At 48.4% G+C, this 25,352-nt stretch overlaps 2 protein-coding genes and 1 long non-coding RNA gene across 8 annotated transcripts in view; 1 reads left to right on the forward strand and 2 right to left on the reverse strand.

Moving 5' to 3' along the window:
• Nucleotides 1–1,291: 1,291 nt before the first annotated feature.
• Nucleotides 1,292–8,798, forward strand: NUDT17 (nudix hydrolase 17). 2 transcript variants are annotated; one of them, XM_081842521.1, is made up of 9 exons: nt 1,292–1,391; nt 2,379–2,508; nt 3,216–3,338; nt 4,288–4,471; nt 5,320–5,345; nt 5,694–5,786; nt 6,772–6,870; nt 7,939–8,075; nt 8,219–8,798. In XM_081842521.1, the coding sequence occupies exons 2-9, from the start codon at nt 2,413–2,415 to the stop codon at nt 8,379–8,381; spliced, it is 921 nt and encodes a 306-aa protein (XP_081698647.1). In that variant the 5' UTR covers nt 1,292–1,391; nt 2,379–2,412; the 3' UTR covers nt 8,382–8,798. The 2 variants fall into 2 exon arrangements, with proteins under 2 accessions (XP_081698647.1, XP_081698646.1); XM_081842520.1 differs by lacking the exon at nt 1,292–1,391 and adding an exon at nt 2,106–2,227.
• Nucleotides 8,799–9,329: 531 nt separating this feature from the next.
• Nucleotides 9,330–11,674, reverse strand: LOC309330716. The gene is made up of 2 exons (XR_014151537.1): nt 9,749–11,674; nt 9,330–9,708 (listed from the first exon to the last, which is right to left on the reverse strand). It is a non-coding gene; the product is annotated as an uncharacterized lncRNA (long non-coding RNA).
• A 55-nt stretch (nt 11,675–11,729) lies between these two features.
• Nucleotides 11,730–25,352, reverse strand: part of PIAS3 (protein inhibitor of activated STAT 3) — a 29,869-nt gene continuing 16,246 nt past the window's right edge. For 3 of the 5 annotated variants that reach the window (XM_081842443.1, XM_081842444.1, XM_081842446.1), the window contains 10 exons: nt 24,196–24,330; nt 23,763–23,868; nt 22,859–22,932; nt 20,423–20,583; nt 19,440–19,576; nt 18,252–18,420; nt 17,266–17,396; nt 16,276–16,347; nt 15,577–15,614; nt 11,730–14,062 (listed from right to left, as the gene is read on the reverse strand). In XM_081842443.1, the coding sequence (XP_081698569.1) occupies nt 13,784–14,062; nt 15,577–15,614; nt 16,276–16,347; nt 17,266–17,396; nt 18,252–18,420; nt 19,440–19,576; nt 20,423–20,583; nt 22,859–22,932; nt 23,763–23,868; nt 24,196–24,330 (1,302 nt within the window). In that variant the 3' untranslated portion in view covers nt 11,730–13,783. The remainder of the gene's footprint in view (nt 14,063–15,576; nt 15,615–16,275; nt 16,348–17,265; nt 17,397–18,251; nt 18,421–19,439; nt 19,577–20,422; nt 20,584–22,858; nt 22,933–23,762; nt 23,869–24,195; nt 24,331–25,352) is intronic. The other 2 variants (XM_081842445.1, XM_081842447.1) reach the window with 1 other exon arrangement.

A 25,352-nucleotide genomic window follows, 5' to 3' on the forward strand; every position in this document is an offset into this window, starting at 1 on the left:
CACAGGAATTTTATCTGCTGATCGCAGCTAGACTTAGTGAAGGTTGTAAGAATCACAATATCATCATCATCATCATTATTATTAATGTTGCATTTCTGACACCAGTGTTGCATGTAGCCCAAACTCTGAGCAGCCAGACTCTAGGTGTGCCTGCATTCACCCAAGGTCCGGTTTCCTTAGAATGAAACCAAATAGAGACTATGGTATCTTTGGGATATATAGTTTTATTTACAGTACACATATACATTATATAACCTGCTCTCAGCGTTAACACCGCAGTAGATCTTTCTTCCATGTTAGGGTTCCAGGGAAGCCCCAAGCCACAGCTTGGGGTCCAGGAGGGAGCAAGACAATATCTCTGTCTCTCCATATTCCAGCATCAACCCAACTCACACACAATTCCCCACTTTGTCCTATCGGTCTCCATATTAGGGTGACGGTGGCATCCAGGCAGGTGGAGTGGGAAAAGCCCACTCATTTGTCTCTATGGCAACAGAGCTCACTTGGTTAAGATGCAAATGACAAGGACCAGTGGCGTAGCGTGGGGGTGCAGGGGGGGCTGGCCACACCGGGCGCAACATCTGGGGGTTAGGGTTAGGGGGCGCAAATTACTTGCCTTGCCCCGGGTGCTGACAACCCACGCTACGCCACTGACAAGGACTTAGCTTTCCTGACAAAGATACTCATAGACAGAGGATCACAGAGGCCCAGGGTATCATTCAGACTGACCCCCCTAACTCTTGCTAAATGAGGGGTATGTATTTGGGTTAAATGTGGGTCCTGGGTCTGAAATGGTGGGAGGTGACTGGCCCCCACTGGCAGCAGCTCTCCAGAGTCTCTTGCAGCCCTACCTGGAAATGTAAGAATTTGAACCTGGTGCCTTCTGCAATGCAAGGGGGAAGCCCCACCACTGAGCTACGCCTCTTCCCCTAAACTTGGGAGATATGAGTTCTCTACTGTATTTAAAAGGATGGGATAGCTTTTCGCTAGAAACGTTGCTTAAAGGGGAACCGACTGGGAGAAGCTTGAGCTATGTGAAAGCGGAAGAGAGATGTTTCAGCCACCTGCCAGATAGAATGGCAGGAGCCTAAAAGTTCCGAAGAAGCGTCAAGGCGCAGGAGGCGCAGGATTGGCCCAGGGGGCAAGTGGGTGGGTTGTCAAGGTAACAGTGACCCACCCTCCTTTGTGACATCATATTTTTCTGCTCAGGGTGGGAGTTAGAAGCGAGGTAGTTAGTGTGTATGGGAGAGAATAGAAGAGGCTCTTGATTTTGATATTTACATATATATAAAAATATAAATATATGTGTAATATTTATACATTTGCTTCCTTTTAAAATGCCCTGTTCTTCGTTTCCAACCTGCTAAGAAAGATCTTCTGCATCTCTCAAGGTGCCTCCAGGCTGATGCATCAACACCCCACCTGCCGCCAATATCTGTTCCCCCGCCCTTGCACTTTTAAGAGCATAAGGCGAGCCTCTTGGATCAGGCTAGTGGCCCACCTGGTCCAGCATCCTGTTCTAACACAGGCCAACCAGGTGCCTTATTGAGAAACCCACAAGCAGGACCCAGCACAACAGCCCTGTCCCCTCCTGTGGCTCCCAGCAACCGGGACTCAGAAGCACCGCTGTCTCCAACTAGCGTGGAGGCAGAGGTCGTAGGTAGTAGCCATCCATAGCCCTCTTCTCCATGAATTTGTCTAATCCTCTTTTAAAGCCAGCCAGGTTGGTGGCTATCACTGCCAACTGCGGGAGGGAGTTCCACAGTTTAACCGGGCGTTGCATAGTGTTCTCCTTCGCGAGGGCAACTGTCCAGCTCCTTGCATGGGGCTGTTAGGAAATGTTTATATCATGCACCCCCAAATTTGGCCCCCCAGCTGTTTTTGGGACTACAATTCCCATCATCCCTGATCACTGGTCCTGTTAGCTGGGGATGATAGGAGTTGTAGTCCCAAAAGAGCTGGAGGGCCGAGTTTGGGGATGCCTGGTTTATACCTCCAGTTGTTCCATTGCAAAGAGAATCATCGAAGGAGCGCGCTTTAAAGCAGCCGCAAGAGGGCTCTCTCTAGCTTTGCCGGCGACGCCTTTTTGCAAAGATTGCAACCCCTCCCAGCAGAAATTGCATTTCCTCCCGCAGCAGCTTCCTGGGGCTGCCCTTAGCCGGGAGTCGGCTTCACTTCCTGCCTGAAACTCACAAGCCCCTAAAACAAGGGATCGTGCAATGCACAGGTTGCTACAGCCTTTGCAAAGGGGGAAAAACGGGTCTCCTGTTCCTTTCCAACCTCTGCGTGCAAATGCAACGCCCGGACGCCGCGGAGCCTTTTGCAGCGTAGAGGCAGCATGTTTCAATTTTTCATGATAGTGAATTTCCTCCAAGTAGCCAGGCTGAAAAGCTGCTGAAAAGCCTCGCTCCGATGCTGGCTAGGAGGGCGAACATGAAGAGCATCACGAGGGTGGTGGTTTACCTGTCCAAAGAGAACAGCTGCCCGCAGCGCGCCAGGTTCCAGCAGGTAGCGACGGAAACTGTGTGTGGGTCTGTCACTCGCTGTCCTCTGTTGGGGTTCTGTGGAAGGATCCGGGTGACTTGCAGGCGGGTGAGGTCCCGCATCCACACCAGGCATTTAGGGTGATCCCTAAAGGCCACGGCAATGGATTAAGCCAGGGGTTCCCCAACATCTGGGTGGCCTCTTGGTTCCATAAACTCGCCCCCAGTGCTCCCTTCCCTATAAAAAGAACAATTCATAATTGCAGTTTGCAGGACTCCCTAAAGAAAATAATAGCACAAGAAATTTGAACACAGTAACAAGTATTTCCACACTGGTTCAAAAGTTAGTTCAACAAATCGATGAACTTGATCCAACAACAGCAGCTTATTATTATTATTATTATTATTATTATTATTAATTGAATTTATATATCACCCTATACCCAGAGATCTCAGAGTGGTTCACAGAAAAGATCAACATAAAAACCACAATATATATATAATCAAAATAAAAACAACAACCCCCTCACAAAAAGAGCCACATTTCAAAAGGGTATAGGATGTCAATCAGGTGAACCAAAGGCCTTTTAAAAGTCTAATAGTAATTTACACCCCCGGAACTCAAGGATTACCTACAGTCTTAATTGGACACTGCTCCCCACCAAAAAATAATCTTGCATACAGTATTATGAAATGGTTACCAGGGTTTTGTTTTTTGTCTGCTTCTCCCAGAGCATCGTTGGCCACTTTTGCACAGGCGACGAAGACAGCTGGATGGTGAACTGCGCCTTGGACCAGCGCCGGTTCCTGATTTCTGACAGGGAGTTTGCTGGCTCCAACAGGGTCCTCTTGCAGGTTGGTGGGGGAGATGGGGGGAGATGGATGGGGTTTCCAGAACTGAAACACACTTTAAAAAATGTTCAGTTCTGCTTCTTTTTTTAAAGACACCTTCTTCAATTTATTTTCACCCAAGTTGCTACTGTGACCTTTTTTCTTTTTCTTTTTGAAAGGAGAGAATAAAAGTATAAAACCAAAAAATTACCTTCTTATTTGTCTATCAGTTGCCCAATGATGGAAAAGGTAAAGGGACCCCTGACCATTAGGTCCAGTAGTAGCCGACTCTTGGGGTTGCGGCGCTCATCTTGCTTTATTGGCCAAGGTAGCCAGCGTACAGCTTCCGGGTCATGTGGCCAGAGCACAGAAACGCCATTTACCTTCCTGTCGGAGTGGCACCTATTTATCTACTTGCACTTTGACGTGCTTTCGAACTGCTAGGTTGGCAGGAGCAGGGATCGAGCAACGGGAGCTCACCCCGTTGCAGGGATTCGAACCACCGACCTTCTGATCGGCAAGCCCACAACGCCACCCGTGATGGAAAACTTTGTCTCAAATCAACACCTCCCTATGGTGGAGTAACATATGGAAAATAGCATTACACCTGTTTTTGCAAAGAAAAAAAATTACAATTGTCTTTCCCACACATCTGTAGAAAGTTGGGATAAGTAACATCCAATTGATTGGGGGCGGAAACACTGGTGTAATTTAGAGCCTTTTATTCTTGGTATCCCTTGTGTCTCTGGTTCCAGTTATAGGTTTATGTTTCTGTATATTGGGCAAGTCATCTCTGATTCCCTCATTTCTTATGTTGCTGCTCTCCACTTACCTGTCACAGGTATCTAAGGATAACCAGCTTTTATCGTTCTTCTTGCAAATGTAGCATCCCATGCTAACCTTTGTTCGGTTCGGTTTATGTGTTTGTCTCATGAAGAAAGGAAAAGATAAAAAAAAATACCTTCTTCCACAGAGACCGCCTTTCTGCCCCATCAAACACCTGACAGAGGCGCAAGCTTCTTCCCTCCCTGCGGAGACCCAGGAGCGAGGGGTGGATGTGGGCGTGGCCATCCTCCTGCAGTCGGCCAATCAGAAAGTGTTGCTGACAAGGCGGTCCAAGACTCTGAGCAGCTTCCCCAACATTTGGGTCCCTCCAGGTAAGAGTTGGAGGTGAGGCAGGGGAAGGGAATGTGTTTGTGACACCACAGTTAGAGAAATTAGAGGTGGAGAAGGGATGGCGAAAGCTGCCATGCTTCAAAGGCAGGAGAATACACAGTCATCTTACAGCCGGACCCTACAGGTGGTCCACAGGAAGGCTGAGAACACCTGTATTTCCCCCTGCAGTTTGTATCCCCACCCCACCCCAGGTAACTGGGATTGAGGCTCTTTAGACTAAGCCTGTATGCTTGAACAGGCCAGCCAAGGACCTTACCTGGGGCCCCTGATTTTCATAAGAAAGTGCTTTGAATTTTTTTTCTTCTTCTTAAGACCAGCAGTATATAAATTTTACAAAATTAATAAAAGAAACAATACCACATTGGCTTTGAGTTGGATCCTGGGGCTGAAGGACCTGACCATTAGGTCCAGTCGTGACCGACTCTGGGGTTGTAGTGCTCATCTCGCTTTATTGGCCGAGGGAGCTGGCGACAGTTTCCGGGTCATGTGGCCAGCATGACTAAGCTGCTTCTGGCGAACCTGAGCAGCGCACGGAAATGTCGTTTACCTTCCTACCGGAGCGGTACCTATTTATCTACTTGCACTTTGACGTGCTTTCGAACTGCTAGGTGGGCAGGAGCAGGGGTAGTATATCTTTATCCCCATCGTGCATGCCGGAGGGGGCCGTATATTCTGTGGAAAGCTGCCCCCCCCCCAACGTTTCACCCCCTTTGTGTCCAAGAGCTGAGACGGCAACTCCAAGAATGAAACGCTGAGCTGAGCGGTGGGCTTAGAGGGGGATCGAGCCTGTCAGAAATAAATTGGCATGGACCTTTTTTTTCCTTTGCAGGTGGCCACATCGAACAGGACGAACAGGTAACGAAACAGCTTGCTGTGCTCTGGGAGGAGAGGAAGTACAGAGGCAACCTGTGTCAGGGGAAACCAGGCTGGGAGGAAATAAGTTTATTTATACCAGGGAGGGTCAATGTGGTTCCTTCTGCATGTTGCTGGACTACGCCACCCATCAGCCTGGCCGAGTCAGGGGCTGATGGGAGTTTAGTCCAGCAGCTTCTTCATGTTGGCTACCTGCAATTTATAGAGATTTCTGTCCCATCCTTCTTGTATCTCAGAGTGGCTTCTATCAATCTGAATTTGTGTTTTTCCTTAAAAAAAAAAGGGGGAGTTTCAGGATCTGCTCCAAACCTGCTTTTTCTGCTCCTGTAGTTGCTGGATGCTGGGCTGAGGGAACTGGGGGAAGAGACTGGCCTGTGGCTTGAGGACGGGGAGTTTTCCTGGCGCCCGCTGGCCCTGTGGGAGGTAAGAGTCACTCAAGCACCCCAGAAGAGCTGAGGTGAATTATGGGGTGCCTAGAAGGGCTGGGAGGGGCCGGGGTTCAAAGGCCTGTCCACATGAGGCAGGGGCAGCCATGTTAGTTGTGCATGACTTTGTCCTCTTCATATCTAAAATGCACAAGTGTGAATTATTTGCGCACTATTAGTTGTGCAGAGTCACCCATGAGAGACTCTTTGGTTTAGCAATCTGGTTAAGGCTGAGGAGACACCACTTCTGATTCCCACTTGGATGCAGTTTGCCAGGTGACATTGTCATCATCTCTCAAACCTGGCCTACCTCACAGGGTTGTGTTGAGGATGGAATTGGGGTGGGGAAGAGCCATGCCACCCTAATCTTCTTGGGGCTATTAATTTTCAAGAATAGATAAAAGAAAGTTAAGAAACATGGCAATACTTGAGACCTATTGCTCTATCTACCGTATTTTTTGCTCTATAAGACGCACCAGACCACAAGACGCACCTAGTTTTTGGAGGAGGAAAACAAGAAAACAAATATTCTGAATCTCAGAAGCCAGAACAGCAAGAGGGATCGCTGCGTAGTGAAAGCAGCAATCCCTCTTGCTGTTCTGGCTTCTGGGATAGCTGCGCAGCCTGCATTTGCACCATAAGACGCACACACATTTCCCCTTACTTTTTAGGAGGGAAAAAGTGAGTCTTATAGAGCAAAAAATACAGTACCTCAGAATTGTCTACACTGACTGGCAGCAGTGGTTGTTTGTGGTTTTCGATGGTATCTTCCCAGCCCTAACTGGAGATGCCATTGGGGTTTGAACTTGGGGCATTCTGCATGCCAAGCAACTGCTCTGCCCCTTGAGATAGGGCCCTCCCCCCAGTGTTCAAAGCAGTTCACTTCCAGTCTGCTCCTTACAACACCCCTGTGAGGAGGAGTCGGTCTTCTCGCACAGCCTAGGGGTTTCCTCACGGGTGCTGCCTTCTCTCACCCACTGCAGTCTGTGTACCCTCCCATGCTGAGCAGAGGCCTGCCAAAGCGTCACCATGTCGTCGTCTACCTCCTTTTGCTTTCCCGCGAGAGTCACCAGCAGCTCCAGGTGAGGTGGTTGGTGCTGTTCAGGGTCACGGGAAGCCTAACCGGGTGTCCAAGCGACCCCCCAGAAGAGAAGATCAGAAGCACACACACACACACACACACACACACACACACACACACACACACACCCTCTTGGTTTTAAACTATGCACAGCATCCATATGTCAAGAATGCTCAAGTTGTGATTGCAGGGGGTTGGAATAGATGATCCTTGGTGTCCCTTTCAACTCTACAATTCTGATTCGCTCTTATGGGCAAGCTCTGGTGACTCTGGTTTCTTGGAACTCTAGTTCAGCCTTTTTCCACCCGAGGGCTGAATTCCTTGATGGGCAGCCTGCCTAGTTCCTAGAGTGGTTTAACAATCTATCTCTCCACAGTGAACTCTGGGAGCTGCAGCTCTAGGAGGGCATTAAGGGGGTCTCCTAGGAACTCTCAGCACCCTTAACAAACTACAGCTCCCATAATTCTTTGGGGCAATTTAAAGTGGCATCCAACCAGCCTTTTAACAGAATGGCAAACCCCAGATATTTCATGGGCAAAGATGGGGGGCATACTTTTGTACTGGTGATAACCTTGTTTACACACCCAGCTTTGCCTACTTAAAATGATCCTAACAGGTTTTTTAAAAAAGAAAATGGAAATTTATTAGAATATTTCATCTCAGCGTAAACAACAGAGCGTCTTGTGGCATAAGCTGAGAAGGATGGGGAAGCTTTTCTGATCAATGGGCCAGATATCCTGAGCCCTGGCAGGCAAAATTTCACAGGTGGGTGGGGCACATACCTGCCAATCGCCCTATGTCACAGTGACATCAGGTGATGCTGCACTCTAAAGTGAAGCCCTGGTTGTCGGGATTTCAAAGCACGGTGTGGGGCTGTTTGAAAGCCCTTTTGCAAGGAGACACAGACTGCTTTCAAACCTCTGAAAACCTGTTTGCAAAAGGGCTTTTAAACAGCCCCACACTGCTCTTTGAATCGCCAGTTTTCTTTCAAAATAATATCCCACCGTACTCGACATGCCTAGAACAGTTCTGGTTGCTTGGCTGTGCTTACTTTTGTGTCACATTTCAGGTGAGACTGAAGCCCAATGAAGCAGAAGTGAGCGCTTACACCTGGCTGGACGAGCCAGTCTTGGCATCCATCGCTGCTACGCAGAATGAGATTGGGGCCACCAGTGCGATGGCAGGCGATCTCCCACCAGCTGTCAGGTATGTGGATGGTTAGGCGATGTGGAAAACGGGGGGGGGGGAGAGCACCCCCCTCTCCTTCAGCACCTAGGTCAAAAGTGTGCTGGCAGCCCCTTGGGCAATGTTCTGGGCTAACTGGGCATCTTCTTTGCCTCCCTGAACAGCATCACCGAACTGCAGCACGGCTCAGCCAAGACAGTGGCCATCCCCACCACAATGTTCCTCAGCTCCGCTCCGCTACAGGGGGAAGATGTGGAAAGAGTGAGCACTGGGACAAAGTTTGCCCTCAGGCTCTGGCTGGACACTTTAGCGGTGCAAGCAGAGTGAAAGGATCAAAACTGGGAAGGAAGAAAAAGAAAGAGGTGGCAAGCCACCTGGGATATGATCCAGACTCAGCCACTGGATTTAATCCTAGTTTTATGCTGGTGCCAGTTGGCTCTCTCGATACCACTAAGGTTAATCAGGCTTCCCTTTTGGGGTGTGTGTGGGGGGGGAGGACTGATCTAATGGGGGAATTGTATTTTCACATTTTATTGTTCAGTGACCAAGGAGCAACAAGAGTTTCACTTCTTGCCTGGATGTAGGCACACTCCACATTAACAGGGGCAGGAAAGCAAATGAGGGCTTTTAAAAGGTTGGGTGTGTTGTTTTTTTAGCAGAATCTGTCATTGTACATACTTAAAAGAGGCAGTCCACTGGGCAGCCGGGAAGAAATAAACGAATGCAGGACGCATCTGAATTTCACACCATGAGTTCCAGAATTTTATTTCATGTGCTTGTCTGGTTCCTGTTCAAAGGACTAGCACATATGGGTTCCCGTCGCATTCAAGATAACAGAAAATAACCCGTGGAAGTGTGGCGGATTTGAAGCCCTGTCTTCTTGCTCAAAAGTCTTACAACTTGTTCACTCGTCACCGTGGCCATGTCTAGCAACCACTGCCGTGCTTTTTAGGAAGGGGCAACACATCTTTTGTAATCAACTACTGCTGCTATTATTTTAAAAATACTTGTTTTGAAAAACCCAACAAAAATAAAAGAATTGGTGACATATGGCTCCACTTTGCTGCTCTGCTCAGATCAGCAGCCGTATCCTGTACCAGCCGCGGCTTCCAGCCTGCCTGCCAACTCTACAATTCAAGGGTAGCCCCGGGTGCAGCACATTGCAGTAGTCCAGTCAGGACTGCCAACCAGGCTCTCTTGGTCCAGGGACAGCCATAGCAGGTGAACCAGCTGAGGCTGGAGAGTGGCACTAATGAAGTTAGAACTCCACAACAGTTCTTTTGCCAAGAATTTATTTTATCTAAAAGGTACTTTTTGCATATACACAATGGCTCCAAGCTGATAAAACAAAGAGATTCAATGGACAGAAAAAGGAGACCCAAAAGTGTGAAGCGAAGCATTCCTCTTTTTTGCTATTGGGGTGCAGATGAAATGTTTTATGAAGTTAGTGAGATGAAGCAGGGTGTGTGTTCTGTCTGCAGACACATTGTTTTAAAGCAGTTGATAATGGCAATGAAAGAAAAACCAGAACTCCTGACCTTTCTTTGTCCCCAAATGCTCATTGTTAATGTACAAAACATTTATGCCTGTAGAGCTTGGCGGTTCTTCATGCAGCTGCCTGGTCTTAACCCCCACTTGAAAAACAGCCACAAGGCTGCATGCCAAGGGGGGGGGGTAGGAACCTTGGGGGACACCTGCCCCCAAGTTCCAAGAAAGTGTCTTCCTGAAGGCTCCCCACACCCATCCTTGAAAGACAAATCAGGTCAGCACAAATAGATGCATGTGTTGTTGGAAGAGAAATTTGTAGTATCGCTTACCAAGATTTCATGCTTCAAAGGAGCTGGAATGTTGGCAATGCTCAGGAGGAATGGGGGGCGGGGGAGGTGTACAAAGCATAGAGATTTGAGGTTGGAAGATAAGACTGCAGCTGTAATACAGGGCAGGAGCTCCCTCCCCGCCCCCAGCTCTATTTCTGGCTTCAAACCTTGCTCAAAGAATAGCCTCACATCACGACGCTTCCCCCCCAAAGGACTAGAGACTTGAGTTTTTGTATAAACAGAAGTGGAGTTTTCAGGAGACGAATGCCTAGGGCTGGGTGACAGAAGTCGGTGCGTTTTGCAGTCTAGCGTTATAGATTTATGTCAGCTAGAAAAGTGGCGCCCCACCTACCCTGAAGGCGTAAATCTCTCGGCGTTTGACCGTTCTAAGCAGATGCCTTGGAAAACAACCCCCTAGATGGAAATGACATGGGGACACCCAAGTCACACACTTAATGGCACATAATGAAGAACATCAGAAAAGCCTGCTGGATGAGGCCAGTGGCCCATCTAGTCCAGCATCCTGTTCTCAGTGGTGGCCACCCGGATGCCCATGGGAAACCTGGAAAGCAGGATTTGAGCACACAAGTGCCCTCTCCCACCCTGCGGTCTCCAGCACCTGGCATTCCTGGAGGCAGCGGTGAGCAGCTACTGATAGGCCTCTCCTCCATGAATCTGCCTAATCTTTTAAAGCCATGGAGGTTGGTGGCCATTGCTGCTTCCTGTAGGAGGGAGTTCCACCGTTTCAACTCTTCATTACCTTTCCGATTCAAAATATCTCCCCACTTCTACAGCCACAGATCACCAATGCAGATTAATACTGCTTGCCCACCAAAGGATGCTCTGAAGAAATGGTGCAGCGTATTTGCATCCATTCAAACATCCTCTAAAATGTTAGTGAAATGATATATTGGGGTGGGGTGAGGTGAGGAAGCTAATCTGCGTTAAAGCAAAGGTTGGATGACCTCCAAGGCACCAACCCTTACGCTGTAGTCTGGAGACATAAGTGCTGCTGAAACGTAAGACATTCCCTACAGTGGGAACTTCCAACAAACTCAAATTTGGATCGCCGTGAAGTACCGTATTTTTTTCTCTATAAGACTCACTTTTCCCCTCCTAAAAAGTAAGCGAATGGAGCGAATGCAGGCTGCGCAGCTATCACAGAAGCCGGAACAACAAGAGGGATTGCTGCTTTCACTGCACAGTGATCCCTCTTGCTGTTCTGGCTTCTGAGATTCAGAATTTTTTTTTTTCTTGCTTTCCTCCTCCAAAAACTAGGTGCATCTTGTGGTCTGGTGCGTCTTATAGAGCAAAACATACGGTATGTGGATTTTATGTGTTGCTACTTGGGAGCGAAGCGGTTCGAGGCGGCTTTGGCCCAGTGATGCTAGGAAGTTTTCGGGCTGCTTAATTTTGACTTCCACCTCACTTTGCCAGCTGATCCTTTTGGCTGAATCCTTTTGGTGGGGTTGGGGGTTGGGTTTGCGCCTTCTGCATGTAATGGAAGGGCTCTACGACTCAACTATGGTCCCAACGCAGGGAGCGAATGTCTCCTATTTAAGGTTACCTTCAGGAACCTTAAATAAGCTTCCAAGGAAGCCCAGGATTCATCAAAACCTCTTTCTTGTTCCAAACTCAGATTTAAAACAAAACTTGAAAGGACTTATCGAAGCAAAGTTCTCCGCGGAGTGGGAGTTCTGGGTAATGGGCTATGCCAAACGGAATTAACAGCTCTGATCAAAATGCGTTGGAACATTTCCTGCCCTGAAATTGGGCATTTCTGGCTTTTTGATCTGCACACCGTGGAGTGATTAAAAAAAATAAAGCTTCCTCATAAGGCTGTCACTGCTTTGCTGCATCTGGCTTAGTGCTCCTGTTGCTTTCAAGCAGGGAGAGATTTTATTATTTAAATTCTAAACTGCCTTTCAGGGCAGAACCACTCCACTCAAGGCTTGTTCTTCTTGTTGAAAGCAACAGGATTCGTTAGAAAAGGAAAAAGTGCTTAGCTTTCCAGAACACTGTCTGTCTTTCTCACCGCATCGTCTGGCTTGGAAAAGGCGAGACGGGCAGGTGCAGGAAGCGGAAAATGCAGAAGCAGCGGCTACGAACTTAAAACACACACACGCAAAACAATTATGCACTTAAATACATAAATAAAGTTTGTGCAATGGACGATGCGCTGCCCCCACCTGGGCAGGGAGGGAAGTGCAACCTTCATTTCGTCCTCGGAAGAGAGGGTGGGGGGAAACACAGAAAAGATCTTTGGAGTTTCTTATGTACAAAAACTGAAAATATAGATTATAATAATTATATCTATCTATATATATATCTATATATATATCTTTTGTTCTCTGTACAAGATTGGCAGGAAATATTTTAAGAGGAGTGGGGACGGGAACCCTAGATCTACAGCTTTAGAAAAATACACTGTGGTAACAACAGTCTTGAGGATGGGGAGGCCCGCAGTGGATGTTGGTGATGGAGGAGAGGAGGACAGAGACACGGGGCGGGGGGGGGGCGCAAATCACGGGACTTTTAAGGGCATGCTGGTTTCGGAAGCGTCCCCTGGGGCTGCACATTAGCGTAAGTCCGAATGTCAAGGAAGCACAGCTAAGGAGGTACCTTTGACAAAGAGTCAAGACTGTGTTGCCTGCAATGGGTCAGGTTTTGTGGGCAGTGGGGGGGGCACACAGACCCAGAAGTCACAGCCCATTGCTCTGTAGAGGGCACAAGCTCTCCACCCACCTGCGGCTCCCGTCAAGTGCGCACGCAGCCCAGGGGAAGAGGAGAAAGCAGTCACAGAAGCCCCCACTGCGGGAAAGTCAGCAGGAAAGTGGAATCTCCGTTCCCCAGTCCTTTTGAGTCCTTGAGCTGCTCCAAAGCTCATCCCGGGCTTGTACTTCATCTTCATTATGAGTAAAAGAACTTTTTTTTTTTTTTTGCTTGCCATCAGGCTTTCTCGAGTGTAATAATCTTGAGAAGTTTGGGCACACGGAGGATCTTTGAGAAATCTGTTTTATTTGTGGCAAAACTCTCAGCTGGAACCGGCCACTCTTCACTGTGGAAGTGAGTTTCCTGTTATGCCCTCACCGGATGAGTCTGTTAAAAATCTGCTTGGGAGGGGGGTGGCTTTGGTTTTGGCAAATTAGTACACTGCTTTCAAGTCTCACGTTAGCCCTTCATCAGGCACATACAGTATGTCCTTCCCTGACAAACAATTCTATCAGACTTCCACTTTTTTGTTTTTTTTAATGCCAGTCTGAAATGGTCCAATATAACCTGCCTGGGATCTCTGGTCATTTGTTGCAGAGCTGGCGATGTGCTGAGTATGAGCTGACCCAAACACTGAATTTATTCATGCTTACGATAAAGTTGCCTTGATTTCACTGGCATTTTGAGGATTCTGCATTCAAATGCTGGACAGAAGAAACCCAGGTTTCCTGCTCCCACCCCCCCAAAAAAAGGGGGAAAAAGTGGAATTCTGCAACTCAGATTATATGTTGACGAGTCTTCATTTGCATAAATAATCCTGCTTCTGTTAAGCCATGGGGACCTGGAACTCGACCCTCCCATGACTGAAATTAATTCTTGTTTCCCCAGTTCTTCAGGGCTTTCTGGACTCCACCAGCTCAAAACTCCCAAGCAGCTCCAAGGCCAAATGAAAAAGCGAGATTCTTTGGGCCCCCCAAACTGTCCCGAGCCAATTCCATCATTTTTCAAACCTTGAGAAGAATTGAAGAATGAAAAAAAGAGCCCTGAAGGAAAACAAGAGAAAGATCTTTGCCCGATTTGTCTCTTTGCAAGAAACAGGCTTGACGGAATTCTGTTTTTCCTTGTTTCACTCCAGTGGGGGAACGACGATTCCACCTCCTGCCCTCCTGTAGGGAAAGGGATCTTCCATGCTGTAAGCTTTTAGTCTAGAGAGATGATATCTGGCCGGCACCCTGGCAAGATGGGGCTGCCCCCCACGGTGCCACTGCGCACATGGCTTTCCCGCAAGGCCGTGGTGGGTGAAGAGACAACACTGTTCATGCGGCTGCTGCTGCTGGTGGGGGAGCCCACGGTGCCATGGGACCCCACCACCACAGGGGCCAGGGGGTTCATAAAATGGGGTGAGGTGCCACGATACTGGAAGAAGTGGCTCAGGGTGTCTTGCTCATCCAGGGAGGTGATCACGGAAGGGCTGTAATGCTGTCAGGGAAGGAGACAATCAGTTATTTGGTGCAAAACAAACAAACAACAACAACAACGAGTTAAAAGGTATTAACCAAGGCTGTGAGCCGGCATGATCCATTATGTCAGAGGAGAGGGGTGGGAAAACATCAGGGAAAACACTTAAAAACAAAATCCCTAGGACTCCCATGATCTTGTCTGCTGCCAAATAGACATGGACGTCAAATTAAAGGAAGTCTGATGTAAGAGCTTGACCCATGGAAACGAACAAACCCCCAAGTCTGGCACACAGACAAATAAACCAGAGCTTATTTCTCCAAAGTTTGGTTTCTTGCCTGGTGCCTCTGCAGCCTGGCGAGCGTGTGGAGTAGCCCCAAAACTTCCTAGGTGAAGAAGAACCCTGGGTTCCTGCACAATCGCAAGCCACAGTTAACAAGGAGCCAAGGTCTGTAAGCATCAACAAAACTCTGGATTGCGAGCAGTGAAACAAAAGCACAATTAATCTGCTAGGCTGGGTTCAGACAAACCAACCAACCAGAGTTTCATACAATGGTTTAATAAGCTGTGGCTGGCATTATGAGCGAAGGATATCCCCATGAAAAGGGTAAGAGGAACTGTCAATTTACCAAGTCCGGCCAGACAGGCTCCCTGCTTCCCCACCCAAATCCAACAGGCAGCAACAGCTTTAAGAAGTCCCAGGAAAATCAAAACTCCTTTCTCTAAAGGCAGATAAAGGAGATGACTCTTGAGTTGCAGAGTCTTGCAGTTCATGAGGATTTCCTCAGAGTGGGAAGCAGGTGAGGCAACTACCACTAAGACCAATTAACATGCCTCTCACAAACATTTGTTGCTCGGGGACAGTTTGGAAAGGAGGAGGTGGGCAAAGTCCAGCGGAGAAAGAGAAACTGCCCCCTCCCTACCCCTGCTTCAAAATCCAACTTTGTTCTCATCAGGTTAAGTTCCCTCGAAGTTTCTTAGATTGTTACTGGCAATCTTGGGCTGAGCTTGCTAGATCAAAGCAGAACATTTTGCAAGACAAGAGCAACTCTTTTGCAAAGGTTTTTATAGGAGCTCATTGCACAACCTGAACTGAAAGCTCAAAACCAGCCTCTCTGCAACGGCTTCAGCACAACAGCTCAGCTCTAAGGTCCCAGACAAACACAATTTGCTTTCCACGGAGCCGAGGGCTGTTAAGCTGTTCTTATTTCTCAGAGCAGTTCTAGGAATGGATCCACACAGTGAATGCACCTTGAAAGGAAGGTGCTGGGGGGGGGGGCAGCAGCCTGCTCCCACAGTGAGAACAGACAGAGCGAAGCAAGGAGGTAGGAATTTGCAAGAGGCAGGGAAAAGACTGATTTCCCCCAGCCTGTGTTTGCTGGGTTAGCTCAGTGGCAAGAGAAAGGCTGGGTTTGCTGAAGGGTGAAGGGTGGAGAGAAAGCTCACTGGGTGGCTATGTTGCTGAATACATGGAGAAATGAAGACTGGGGAAGGGAGAATGGGGAGATGAAGGAAAAGGGGGGGGGGGAACATACCTGATTTTCACTTTGAAGGAAGGAAAACAAATCCAGACCTAGAAAAATGAAAAGGTGAAAAAATAATCTTAATGGTAAAATGAACATATTGGAGAAGAGGAAGGGATTACTAAAAAAAATATTGTAAAGTTGGGAGGGGTGTAGGAAAGGATATTTTGGTCATGGCAGGAGGGCCAGTCTCCATGGACACCGCAAAGGCCTCAGTGTCCTGGGAGGGCCTGCCAGGGTGGTGCCATTGAGGAGCACTCCTGGGATGGGTGACCCACCTGCCTCCATGCCCCCCCACTGCCTGCAGTGGCAGAGGGGTCCTCCTGTGAGCAACATCCCCACTGCAAGGAGAAAACACTGCCCCTCCCTGCCGCACAGCTGAGGAAAGGGAATGCAACACCCCCAGTCAAAAAACTAGCATTGTCGTTTCGGCTGGAGCAGTATTGCTTGGCCTGGGGGGCACAGGGCACTGGGGTTCACTTGGCATGGAGGCACCAGCCGGGAGAGAGACTAGTGGGGGGGGGGGGAGCTTCCTGGCCTTGTGGCTGGTGTGCAGAGAGGGAGCTGTGCCACACAGCGGCTGGCCCATGACATGCCAAAGTGCCTGACATCCTCTCTGGGCCAGGTTTAGGTGGGTATCGAGCTGGCAGCTTTAGCGACCGCAGTTACATCAGCATTTCCTGTCTGTCTGTTTGTCTTCAGAGCCTTCACCTTTTTTAACTTTTCGGACTCTGCCTTCTCTCCTCTCCTCTCTTGCACTGCCCAATCCCCAGGCCACAATTCCTTTGGACACAAACATACAAGCATCACAACGGGAATGAGGCCTATCAATCAGGAGGGGCAGGGAGCACCTGGCGGGATGGGGAGCGGCTCGCTTTATGCCAGGCGAGAGTGAGACTGTGTATTCTGCCAACTGAGCAAGAATGGCACACTGACACACACCAGATCCTGGGGGCTTTGCACAGCGTACGGCATCTCAGCCAACTCTTAACATTTTTGGTCTCAAGGTTTCGAAAATGTGCCAGGAAGGATATGGGGTGGGCTTAAGGAGAAAATTAAAAAATGTTTGCAAATAAGCTTACTCTGCTTATATCCACGCAGGTCACAAATATGTTTTCTAGGGTGTATTTTGGCATGGAAAATCCCGAGCAAGCCGTACGTTCTAACAGAGTTCATGCTGCTCCATCCCACCACACCCTGAAAGCCAGACGTAAGGTTGATTTGCCTCCCTGCCTGGTTCTGACCAGCAACCCTCAGCTCTCTTTCTCCGCAGGGCTCTGTGTCCACAGCTGCATCCTTCAGAGGTATACACCAGGATTGTGTAAAAAGCATTAGATTGGCTGTGGTTCTTCACAGCCTCTCTCATTTCTGAGGCTGTCCCTAGGCGCATTTGCATTCCAATAAAGGCCTCTCTTTTCACTTGGAGCCTGCATCCTTTTCTGCGAGGTATACTTCAGACCATTTAAATTTATCCAACATGGGTCGAGGGCACAGGGGAACAGTTTATGGAACCAGGGGGGCAATATCCCAAAAAAGTTTGGGAACCACTGGTCTAAGCCTTCACAGCGCAGAGAGTCCCGTGACAACACTGCTTGGTTCTGGTGGAATTAAGTTACCCTGCTCCTACGGGGATACAAAACAGAGCAACAAGGAACTAAACACAAGCTTTGGCCCTGTGCTGAGCGATGCAGCCCAAATTACCTTGGATGTCCGAGGGGACCTGGTAAGGGTGGTAGTCGGGGATCGGAAGGCTGGAGAGGTAGTCGCTCCCCACAGTGGCCATCGGGGGACTGCGCAACACTGAGGAGGGCTGGTGGTCAGGGCTTAATACTCTGAAATGAAACAGAAAGACTAGGCTTGGAGAAGGAAAATAAAGGGGGAGCACATGGCGGTCAGGTATCAAATCATATGCATAGTGTACTGACAGAAGTCTTTCTCCCTCTCTCATAATACTAGAACCCAACGGAGTCATCCAATGAAGCTGAACGTGGGAAGACTCAGGACAGACAAAACAAAGTCCTTCTTCACGCAGCACATGACCTAAAACTATAGAACTTGCTCCAGCAGGAGGCAATGAGGGTGACCATCCTGGATAGCTTTTAAAGGGTAGGGGGTAGGCGAATCCAACAAAGCTATTGATGGCTACTGGTAACAATGGCTACACTGCCTCCACGGCCGGAGGCAGCATTGCTTCCAAATACCACTTGCTAGAAACCACAGGAGGGGCTCTTGTGTTTGTGGGTTTCCCACTGACCTCTGGTTGGTCCCTGTGAGAAAAGGATGCTGGGCAAGATGACCCGCCCCCCTTGACCTGATCCAGCAGGGCTCTCCTTATTGTTCTCTGCTCTTCCCCATTCTGATTAACCCGCTTAATCTGGACCTGGAGCATTCCGCACAAGAGAGTGGGTTCGATGAAATTATCGATGGTTACTAGCCATAATGGCTACAGTAAGGATTCTGAATCCCAGTAGCTGGAGGACAGCACAGCCGTGGTTTAGCATGCTCACGTCCTGCTAGCCAATTTCCAATGGGCACCTAGCTGACCACTGTGAGAACAGGATGCTGGATAAGACGGATCCCCCCTTGGGCCTAATCCACCGGCCAGGCTCTTCTCAGGCTCCTACACTCCCTTCTTTCCACGCAAAAAGGTTTAACCCAACACAGAGGAAACACAAAGCGAGTCCCACCCCTTGGGTCCCGCTGCAGATGGGATGGCCGCAGTGGTGAGCGGGAAGGGCTTCTTGGCGGGGGGCTCCTCCTCGTCTGAAGAGCTGTCCAGCGTGAGGTCGATGACCTCCACTTTCTTCTTGCCTTCGGCCAGCTGCTTCCCGTCAGAGCCCACTGTGTACAGCGAGGCTGCGAAGAGGAGGAGAAAAGAGGTTAGGGTAGGCGAAGACAGACAGCCCTGCCGTAAAACAGCAGCAGGGCTCCGATCTTGAAACTCGTCAGCACTCAGGTTAGCACAGGCAGCAAGGAGTTCCCTGTCCCCCCCGCCAGGAAGGTGTGCAGTTGGCTCCCAACTCCCTTCATCCCTGATCACTAGCTGTGTCAACCGGGACTAACAGAAGTTGGGAGTCGAGTAACATCAAAGGATGTAAGCTAGGCTGACTTAGGAAGGAGGAGCAGGAGGAGCTGCAGGGGTCCCAGGACTATGGCATTTTTGTTCCCAGGGTCTTGTATCTTGCCCCTGCCATACAGACACGTAGGCAAGACTTGAAGAGCTTCTTCCTTAACTGAGATCATGGTTAGCTAGGATGTCTGAAGAGGAGGAGAGGGGCTGTGGCTCTGCCCTGCCCTCTCCTCAACTGCTTATGCCTGGCTTGGCCGTGCCCTTGCACTGTGACTATAATACCTCTTGCCTGCTTAAATGCAGGAGGGATGTGAGTGCAAATCCCCAAATGCTGCACAAAGGTGACATCAGTTGCTCGACAAAAAGTGGCAAAAGTGTGTCAAAGCAGGAATTTACAGCCCTTGGGCTGGTCAAGAACTGTGTGTTTTGCTTGCTAACTTGGCTATTGTATCTTTATCTCTTGCCTTGCTCTTGTCTGTCTGTCGTGAAGATCTGTCCCAAAATGCCACTCTAAAGTACTTTGGCTCTTCATCAATCTGCCATTAGCCATGACACTGCTAGGCCCAGACTAAAGGGCACCAGTCGAGGGCCCCATGAAGGCCAGAAGAACTCAAAGATGTCTCATCCTCTTCTAAAGCCAGCAAGTTGGCGGCCGTCATTGCTGCCGCATGTGGGAGGGAGTTCCACAGTTTAACTCAGTGTTGCATGAGGAAGGGGACTTTGACTCTTCCTCCCATCAATTTCAATCACAGAACGGCCAACTAACATGCACAGGGAGGTGCCAGGCCTCCCTAGTTCCTCCTACCTTCCAGCCCATTGTAAGCAGATGGCTGGCAAACCTCCTGGTTCTCTTTCTTGGGCTTCATGGGACACCAGGAGCCATCCTCCATGAATTGGATCTCATCACAGTCTGTGACAGAGTTGAGGATTTCCATGAACAACCTGGGGGGGAAGGAGGGGAAACAGAGGAAAACATAGGGGTGATTCAACATCTGGACGGTGGCTGAAGTGCTATAGCCCTAACAACCTGGAGGGCACCACTTTGGTGGAATCTGAGATTACTATAATTGATCTACAGCTGGCCATAATCTTACATAGTCCCTACGCTCTTCTTCTCTTCTTTGTGCACAAGGAGGAGGAGAAGAAGCTTCCTCATTCCTTTAGAACAGGGGTAGCCAATGTGGTCCCCTCCAAAGGCTTTTGGACTACAACTCCCATCATCCCTGACAACTGCAATGCTGGCTGGGGCTGATTGGAGCTGCAGTTCAAAAACATCTGGAGGATTCCAGGTTGGCTACTTTGAAACTCGCCACAGTTCAAACTCCAGAAACCATGACGCGTTTTAACGAACGTCGGATAGAACCAACCACAGGTCCAAGTTTGTACGTGGCATAACACTGTAGTTTGTCAAGCAAAAGCAGATGTCTGCATGGAGGGAAAGTGAAGGAGAGCTATGCCAAGCCAGAGGGTCATCATGGTTTGTTCGCCAACAGACGCAGGCCACACAAAAGATGGACAAAACTGTAAGTATGGCTGCAATTCTTGAAGAGCAAAGATGGCGGACAGAATGTGGCTTCTGGAGAATCTCATCTTGTACTAAATCATTTACTAATTTACAGAGGTTGTGGAACCATTAATTTCTAGGTAATAAAACAGTACATCTATGCAGCCCTGAAGATAGACAACACCACCATCCCTCCAGAATTTAGTACGTCTGATGGCAAAAGCTGTGGGCAGGAGGGGTCATGCGGGGAGAGAGCCTGACCTCTGAGCCTCCCCCAGCATTACCCGTCAATAATCAAGGCCTCGTAGGGGGCCTTCTTGTCACAGACAGGGCAGGTCCAGGTGGGCTTCTTCTCATTCATCTGAAGGTAAAGGGCTGCGTCAAAGCACTGCAGGTGGGTGCAGGTGAAAGCTCGGCAGGGGACGATGAGCCTCATCTTGCCCAGCTGAAAGGAAGAGGGAGCTTATTTATCATAATCTATCTACTGCATTTATATCCCACCACTCTTGAGAGTTAAGAAATCCTTGCTGGTTTACTTCAAATTATCCAGAGATCTACCAGAAGATCTCAATCCACCTTCTGCCCACCCTGGTCCAGATCACAGACTGGGAGCCCTTCGCAAATAACATTGGTATTGGTGAAATTTCACTGATAGAAGCTTCACATAGAAACTCCCTATGCTCACATACCATACCATTGAGCTTTCATGGAGGTTGCAAGCTTTAGCGTAACTAAAGCTTCTAGCGGCTGCCGGATTAGTAATTGCCTGTTATTGGAAGCATCCTGAAGTTTTACTGTTTTGAGTCTGGAACGTCGCTTTGTTGGAATGCCTGACCAAACACAGATGGGAGAGGCTGTATCTGACAACTTCGATGCAGAATGGTTTCCCTTCTTTAAATGTCCCTCCGGTTTCTCATTCTTTGTTATGAGGGGTATTCAAATACCATCTGATACTCAGTGAAGCAATATTGTACACTGGTTTTCTGTTATTATTTTATTCTGCAGCTCTGTATTACTTTTTCTCTGTCAACCTATTTTGCGTGTGTGTCTGCATATTCTTGTATAAGCATAATTAAAAGAAGAAGAGAACTTTAGTATTACTATATCAGCCCAAATGTAATCACAGATGAAGAGGGCATCTTATTCAGGGCATCAAGCAAAGGCTGGGCCTTGACGTCAGATGCCTCCTGTTCAGAGAAGAACAGAGTGGCATGGAAGCTTCGTTTTCTGCAGCACCCTGGAAGCAGGCTCTGCTGCAGCGCTTGGGAGTCCCCAGCTGGGGCCTCACACTGAATACAATGAGCAAAAGTGCTGAAGTGGGATTTTCCTTGTGCTCAGGGAAGGGCTGCTGATCCAGTGGAGCCACTCACTAACGGAAGAGGAGGGAATTCGGTCGATTCTCCCTGCAGTTCCCAGGCTTATTTTCCACCCTGTTCTCTCAACACTCTGAAGTCGGCTTGAGAGAGAGAGTTGCAAGGGGAGAGGGAAAGCCCTCTGGGTCTCTATGTTCAGGGTAGAAGTTGTGACCAGGACAAGGACCTAAGAAGAGCCCTGGCGGATCACGCCAATGGCCCATCTTAGCCCAGCATCCTGATCTCAGTGGCCAACCAGATGCCCCAATGGGACACCAGCAGGCAGGACCCCAGCACAAGAGCAACTCTCCCCTGCTGTGGCTTCCAGCAAGTGGTATTGCTGCTTCCAACTGTGGAGGCAGAGAGGAGCCATCATGGCTAGAAGCCATCGATAGCTCTCTTCTCCATGAATTAGTCCAGTTTCTTTTTAAGCTATCTAGGGTGGTAGCCGTGACTGCCTCCTGAGGGAGCTAGTTCCACAGTTTATCTAGGCACTGCGTGAAGGACTTTATTTGCCCTGAATCGTCCAACATTCAGCTTCTCTGCATGTCCCTGAGCTCTAGTGTTAGCAAAGAGGGAGAAAACCTTTTCTTTATTCACCTCCTCCATACTCACCTTTTCTCCAAGCTAAAAAAATCTAAATGTTGCAGCCTTTCTCCATAAGGGGATTTGCTTCACCCCCCCTTGATTATTTTGCTGGCCCTTTCTTGAACCTTTTCCAACTCTACAATATCCATTTTTGTACACAATATTCCGAGCACAGTTGCAGTACAGATTGGCATGACAGCATTATATCAGCAGTTTTATCTTCAGCTCCTTTCCCAACGATCCCTAGCATGGTATTTGCCTTTTCCACTGCCGCTGGGTTGGTATCTTCATCAAGTTACCTACCACAACCCCAAGGCCTGTCTCTTCCTGGCCAGATTTGAGAGTATATGGAAAGTTAAGGGGAGAGGGTTTTGCCCCCAAATGCATCTGAGATTAATTATCTTTGGTTAAGCTTACAGCTGCCTTCACTAACTCCATGCCCTCCAATTTTTCTGGATTACAGCTCCCAACTCAGCAATGGCTGCTGTAATCCAAGACACATGGAGGGCACCAGCTTGGTGAAGGCTGGTTTGCAGCATTATACAACATCAAAGCGGAAACAACAACGGGAGAAAGGCAATTTTTGTGAATAATGAGCAAATCATCAGTTGCAGGTTCCAAATACATATTTATGAGCTTGGGCTGGAACAAGCTCCTCATCTGTTTTTGGAAAGATTTATAGTGTTTTGGCAGATTTATAGTGTTTTGGTGGTTCTTCATGTATTTACATATATACGGCTTCATGTGAAATAAAGAGATAAAAGGAGAAACCCGACATACCGGACACATGAGAGAAACTCGTAAGCTCGTTGTCGCTATCTCGCTGTCGGGATCGGCTGTCAGTTTTTCTTTGACTGTGAGGTGTGGGGAGAGAAAGCAAAGAGCCCACTCAATATTAGGAGCACACCATGATGCACACTGTGTGGGACCAGCCATGGCTCCGGGGTGAAGCATCAGCTGGCATGCAGAAGGGAAATGGTTCATCTCCATGGGCAGCTGGGGAAGACCCCTGCCTGAAACTTGGGTAAGGTGATGCTTGTCAGGGTAGACCTGAGCTAGATGGACCAAGGGTCCAAATCCGTACAAGGCAGCTTCCAACTCCCCCCTAAACACCTGGTGTGCGAGGGCAGGACTCCACTCTACAATCTCTTTTTACACTGGGACTTTTAAAAAATAGGATCTGGAGTAAAGCTCTGCTCCACATTTAGGCTGGATGAACAATTTCCTGCAGGCAGGAGGGCAAACAGATCATAGAACTGTAAATTAGAAGGGACCCCTTGCCCACAGCCGTCCCTGGGTGGGCTTGAACCACCAACCTTCTGGTTAAAAGTCAGACATATTGACCCATTGAACCATCCAGTTCTGGGAGTAGTATTCAATTCTTTGCACTAGCGGGCAGCACTTCTGCTCATGAGAGATGAAGCACATGACTTTCACCAGTCCCCAATACACAGCACAAGGGCTGCAGTGAGCCAAGATGATAGCAAAAAGGTGCTTTGCCTTGTGTGACTAAGAGAGCTTTTCACTAGTGCTAACCTACCACCTGGAGGTAATTGCAAGAAAAAAGCACACACATCCCTGACGCAGAATCATAGAGTTCGAAGGGACCCTAAGGGTCACATACTCCAACTCCCTGCAATGAAGGAACCACAACTAAAGTGTCCTTGACAGACACAGAACTTACTCAGGGCTCGTGAGTGGTCTGGGTTCCGGATGCCCTTGGCTCTCAGTTTCTGTAGCAGTGTCACTGATGTCAACTGTTTCACCAAATAAACCGATAGGGAGTAATTCTAGGCAGAAGGAAACCAATTATTATTCAGTTGTACAGAGGAATTAATGTATTCACTGATCTACGCAACAGGCTAAACCCTGGCTGAAGGCCTCCCTGCCCTTCTTCAACCATTGGCTGAGCTTTGCTGATGTCATGGAATGTTCACAAATGTTTAGCTGCCAAATTGGAGAGGCTGCTCACAGGATGTTCAGTTTATTTATTGCCGATCACCTAACTGGGACAGGCACTTTCATACACACAGTTGCAAGGATGAACAGGAAAGTGGAATAATTCTGTTCACACGTGGGGAGAAAAGTGCAACATAAACCACAAAGCTTCTCCTTACCCTGCCAAACTCAGAAGACCAGTTCACGACGATTGTATTGGGGACGGTGGCTGAAAGCCGCACCAAAGGGGTGATGTTGATGGGTCGACTGGGCCGCTTGGGCTCTGCCCCATTTTTGGTGGGGGGAAGATAACCCTGCAGAGGCAGAAGAGGACATCTGAGGTCAGGCCCCTTGACACTTTGCCAAGGCTGGACATACAGGGAACCAAGAATAAGGATGGCAGGTGGGCCATCAAGGGGCTGAAGTCAAATATGGCCAAGAATCCCATGAAGCCAAGAATATACAATCGTGGATAGGAGGCAGTTCACCTTTCCATTTCATTATGGTGTCATTTGCTAGGAAGGGCAGCCATGCCCCCAGCTCCCCTAGGGGCAGAGGAAAAGCTCACTTACTGCCTCCCCCCACTCTCACTGAAGGCATCTCCTGGAAGGAATATGAACATAGGCAGGCACTAGTGTGCATTCCAGAACACCACCAATAATAATAATAATAATAATAATAATAATAATAATAATAATAATAGTTTATTACCTGCCCTTTACCTTAAGGTTCCAGGGCAGGTTACAACATTAATATACTGTCAGGATTAGGGTCCTGACGCCCCCATAACTTTTCTGGTATGCATGCCTGGTCTCTCAGACCCCAGGGCATGTACAGAGTTCAGCAGAGTGTTGGCAGCAAATGAATCACACCAACAGCTCACTCCATCGGCAAATATGCTTTACTGAAGCATTTTGATAAGCATTGCGGTTGCAAGTCCTCAGCCAGATCCCTGACTGGGTGCATAGCGTAAAAAACAGTTACAAAGAGACACCGGCGAACTGCATAGCTTGAAAACAAAAGAAAGACTGACTGACTCTCACACCTGCATACAACTATATAAGGAGGGCTCAGACAGCCTGGAACCTTCTGGTCAGCAATGAATACTGATGAAAAAGGTCTGCTGAGTCACATGTGCAATATTTAAAGCCGTTTAAAACAATCACAAAAATAAGGGAGATGTGATGAGGAAAGTGCTTCTTTGAGATACTATATAAACTATACACCAACTATATGGGGTTTGACAATGTGTAAACATAGATGGACTCTCCACACCTTTTACTTCTGCAAAAAAGACTGCTATTAATTCATTGCAAAGATGAATGGTGATGGAGAC

This window comes from Podarcis erhardii (assembly GCF_964252035.2).
Source record: "Podarcis erhardii genome assembly, chromosome: 15".
Classification (NCBI taxonomy): domain Eukaryota; kingdom Metazoa; phylum Chordata; class Lepidosauria; order Squamata; family Lacertidae; genus Podarcis; species Podarcis erhardii.

Bases quoted from the DNA above. Each gene is read 5' to 3' on its own strand.
- NUDT17 (XM_081842520.1), top strand. The intron at 4,472-5,319 runs GTAAGAGTTGGA...TTTCCTTTGCAG, and splicing joins CAACATTTGGGTCCCTCCAG to GTGGCCACATCGAACAGGAC. The intron at 5,787-6,771 runs GTAAGAGTCACT...CACCCACTGCAG, and splicing joins GCCCGCTGGCCCTGTGGGAG to TCTGTGTACCCTCCCATGCT.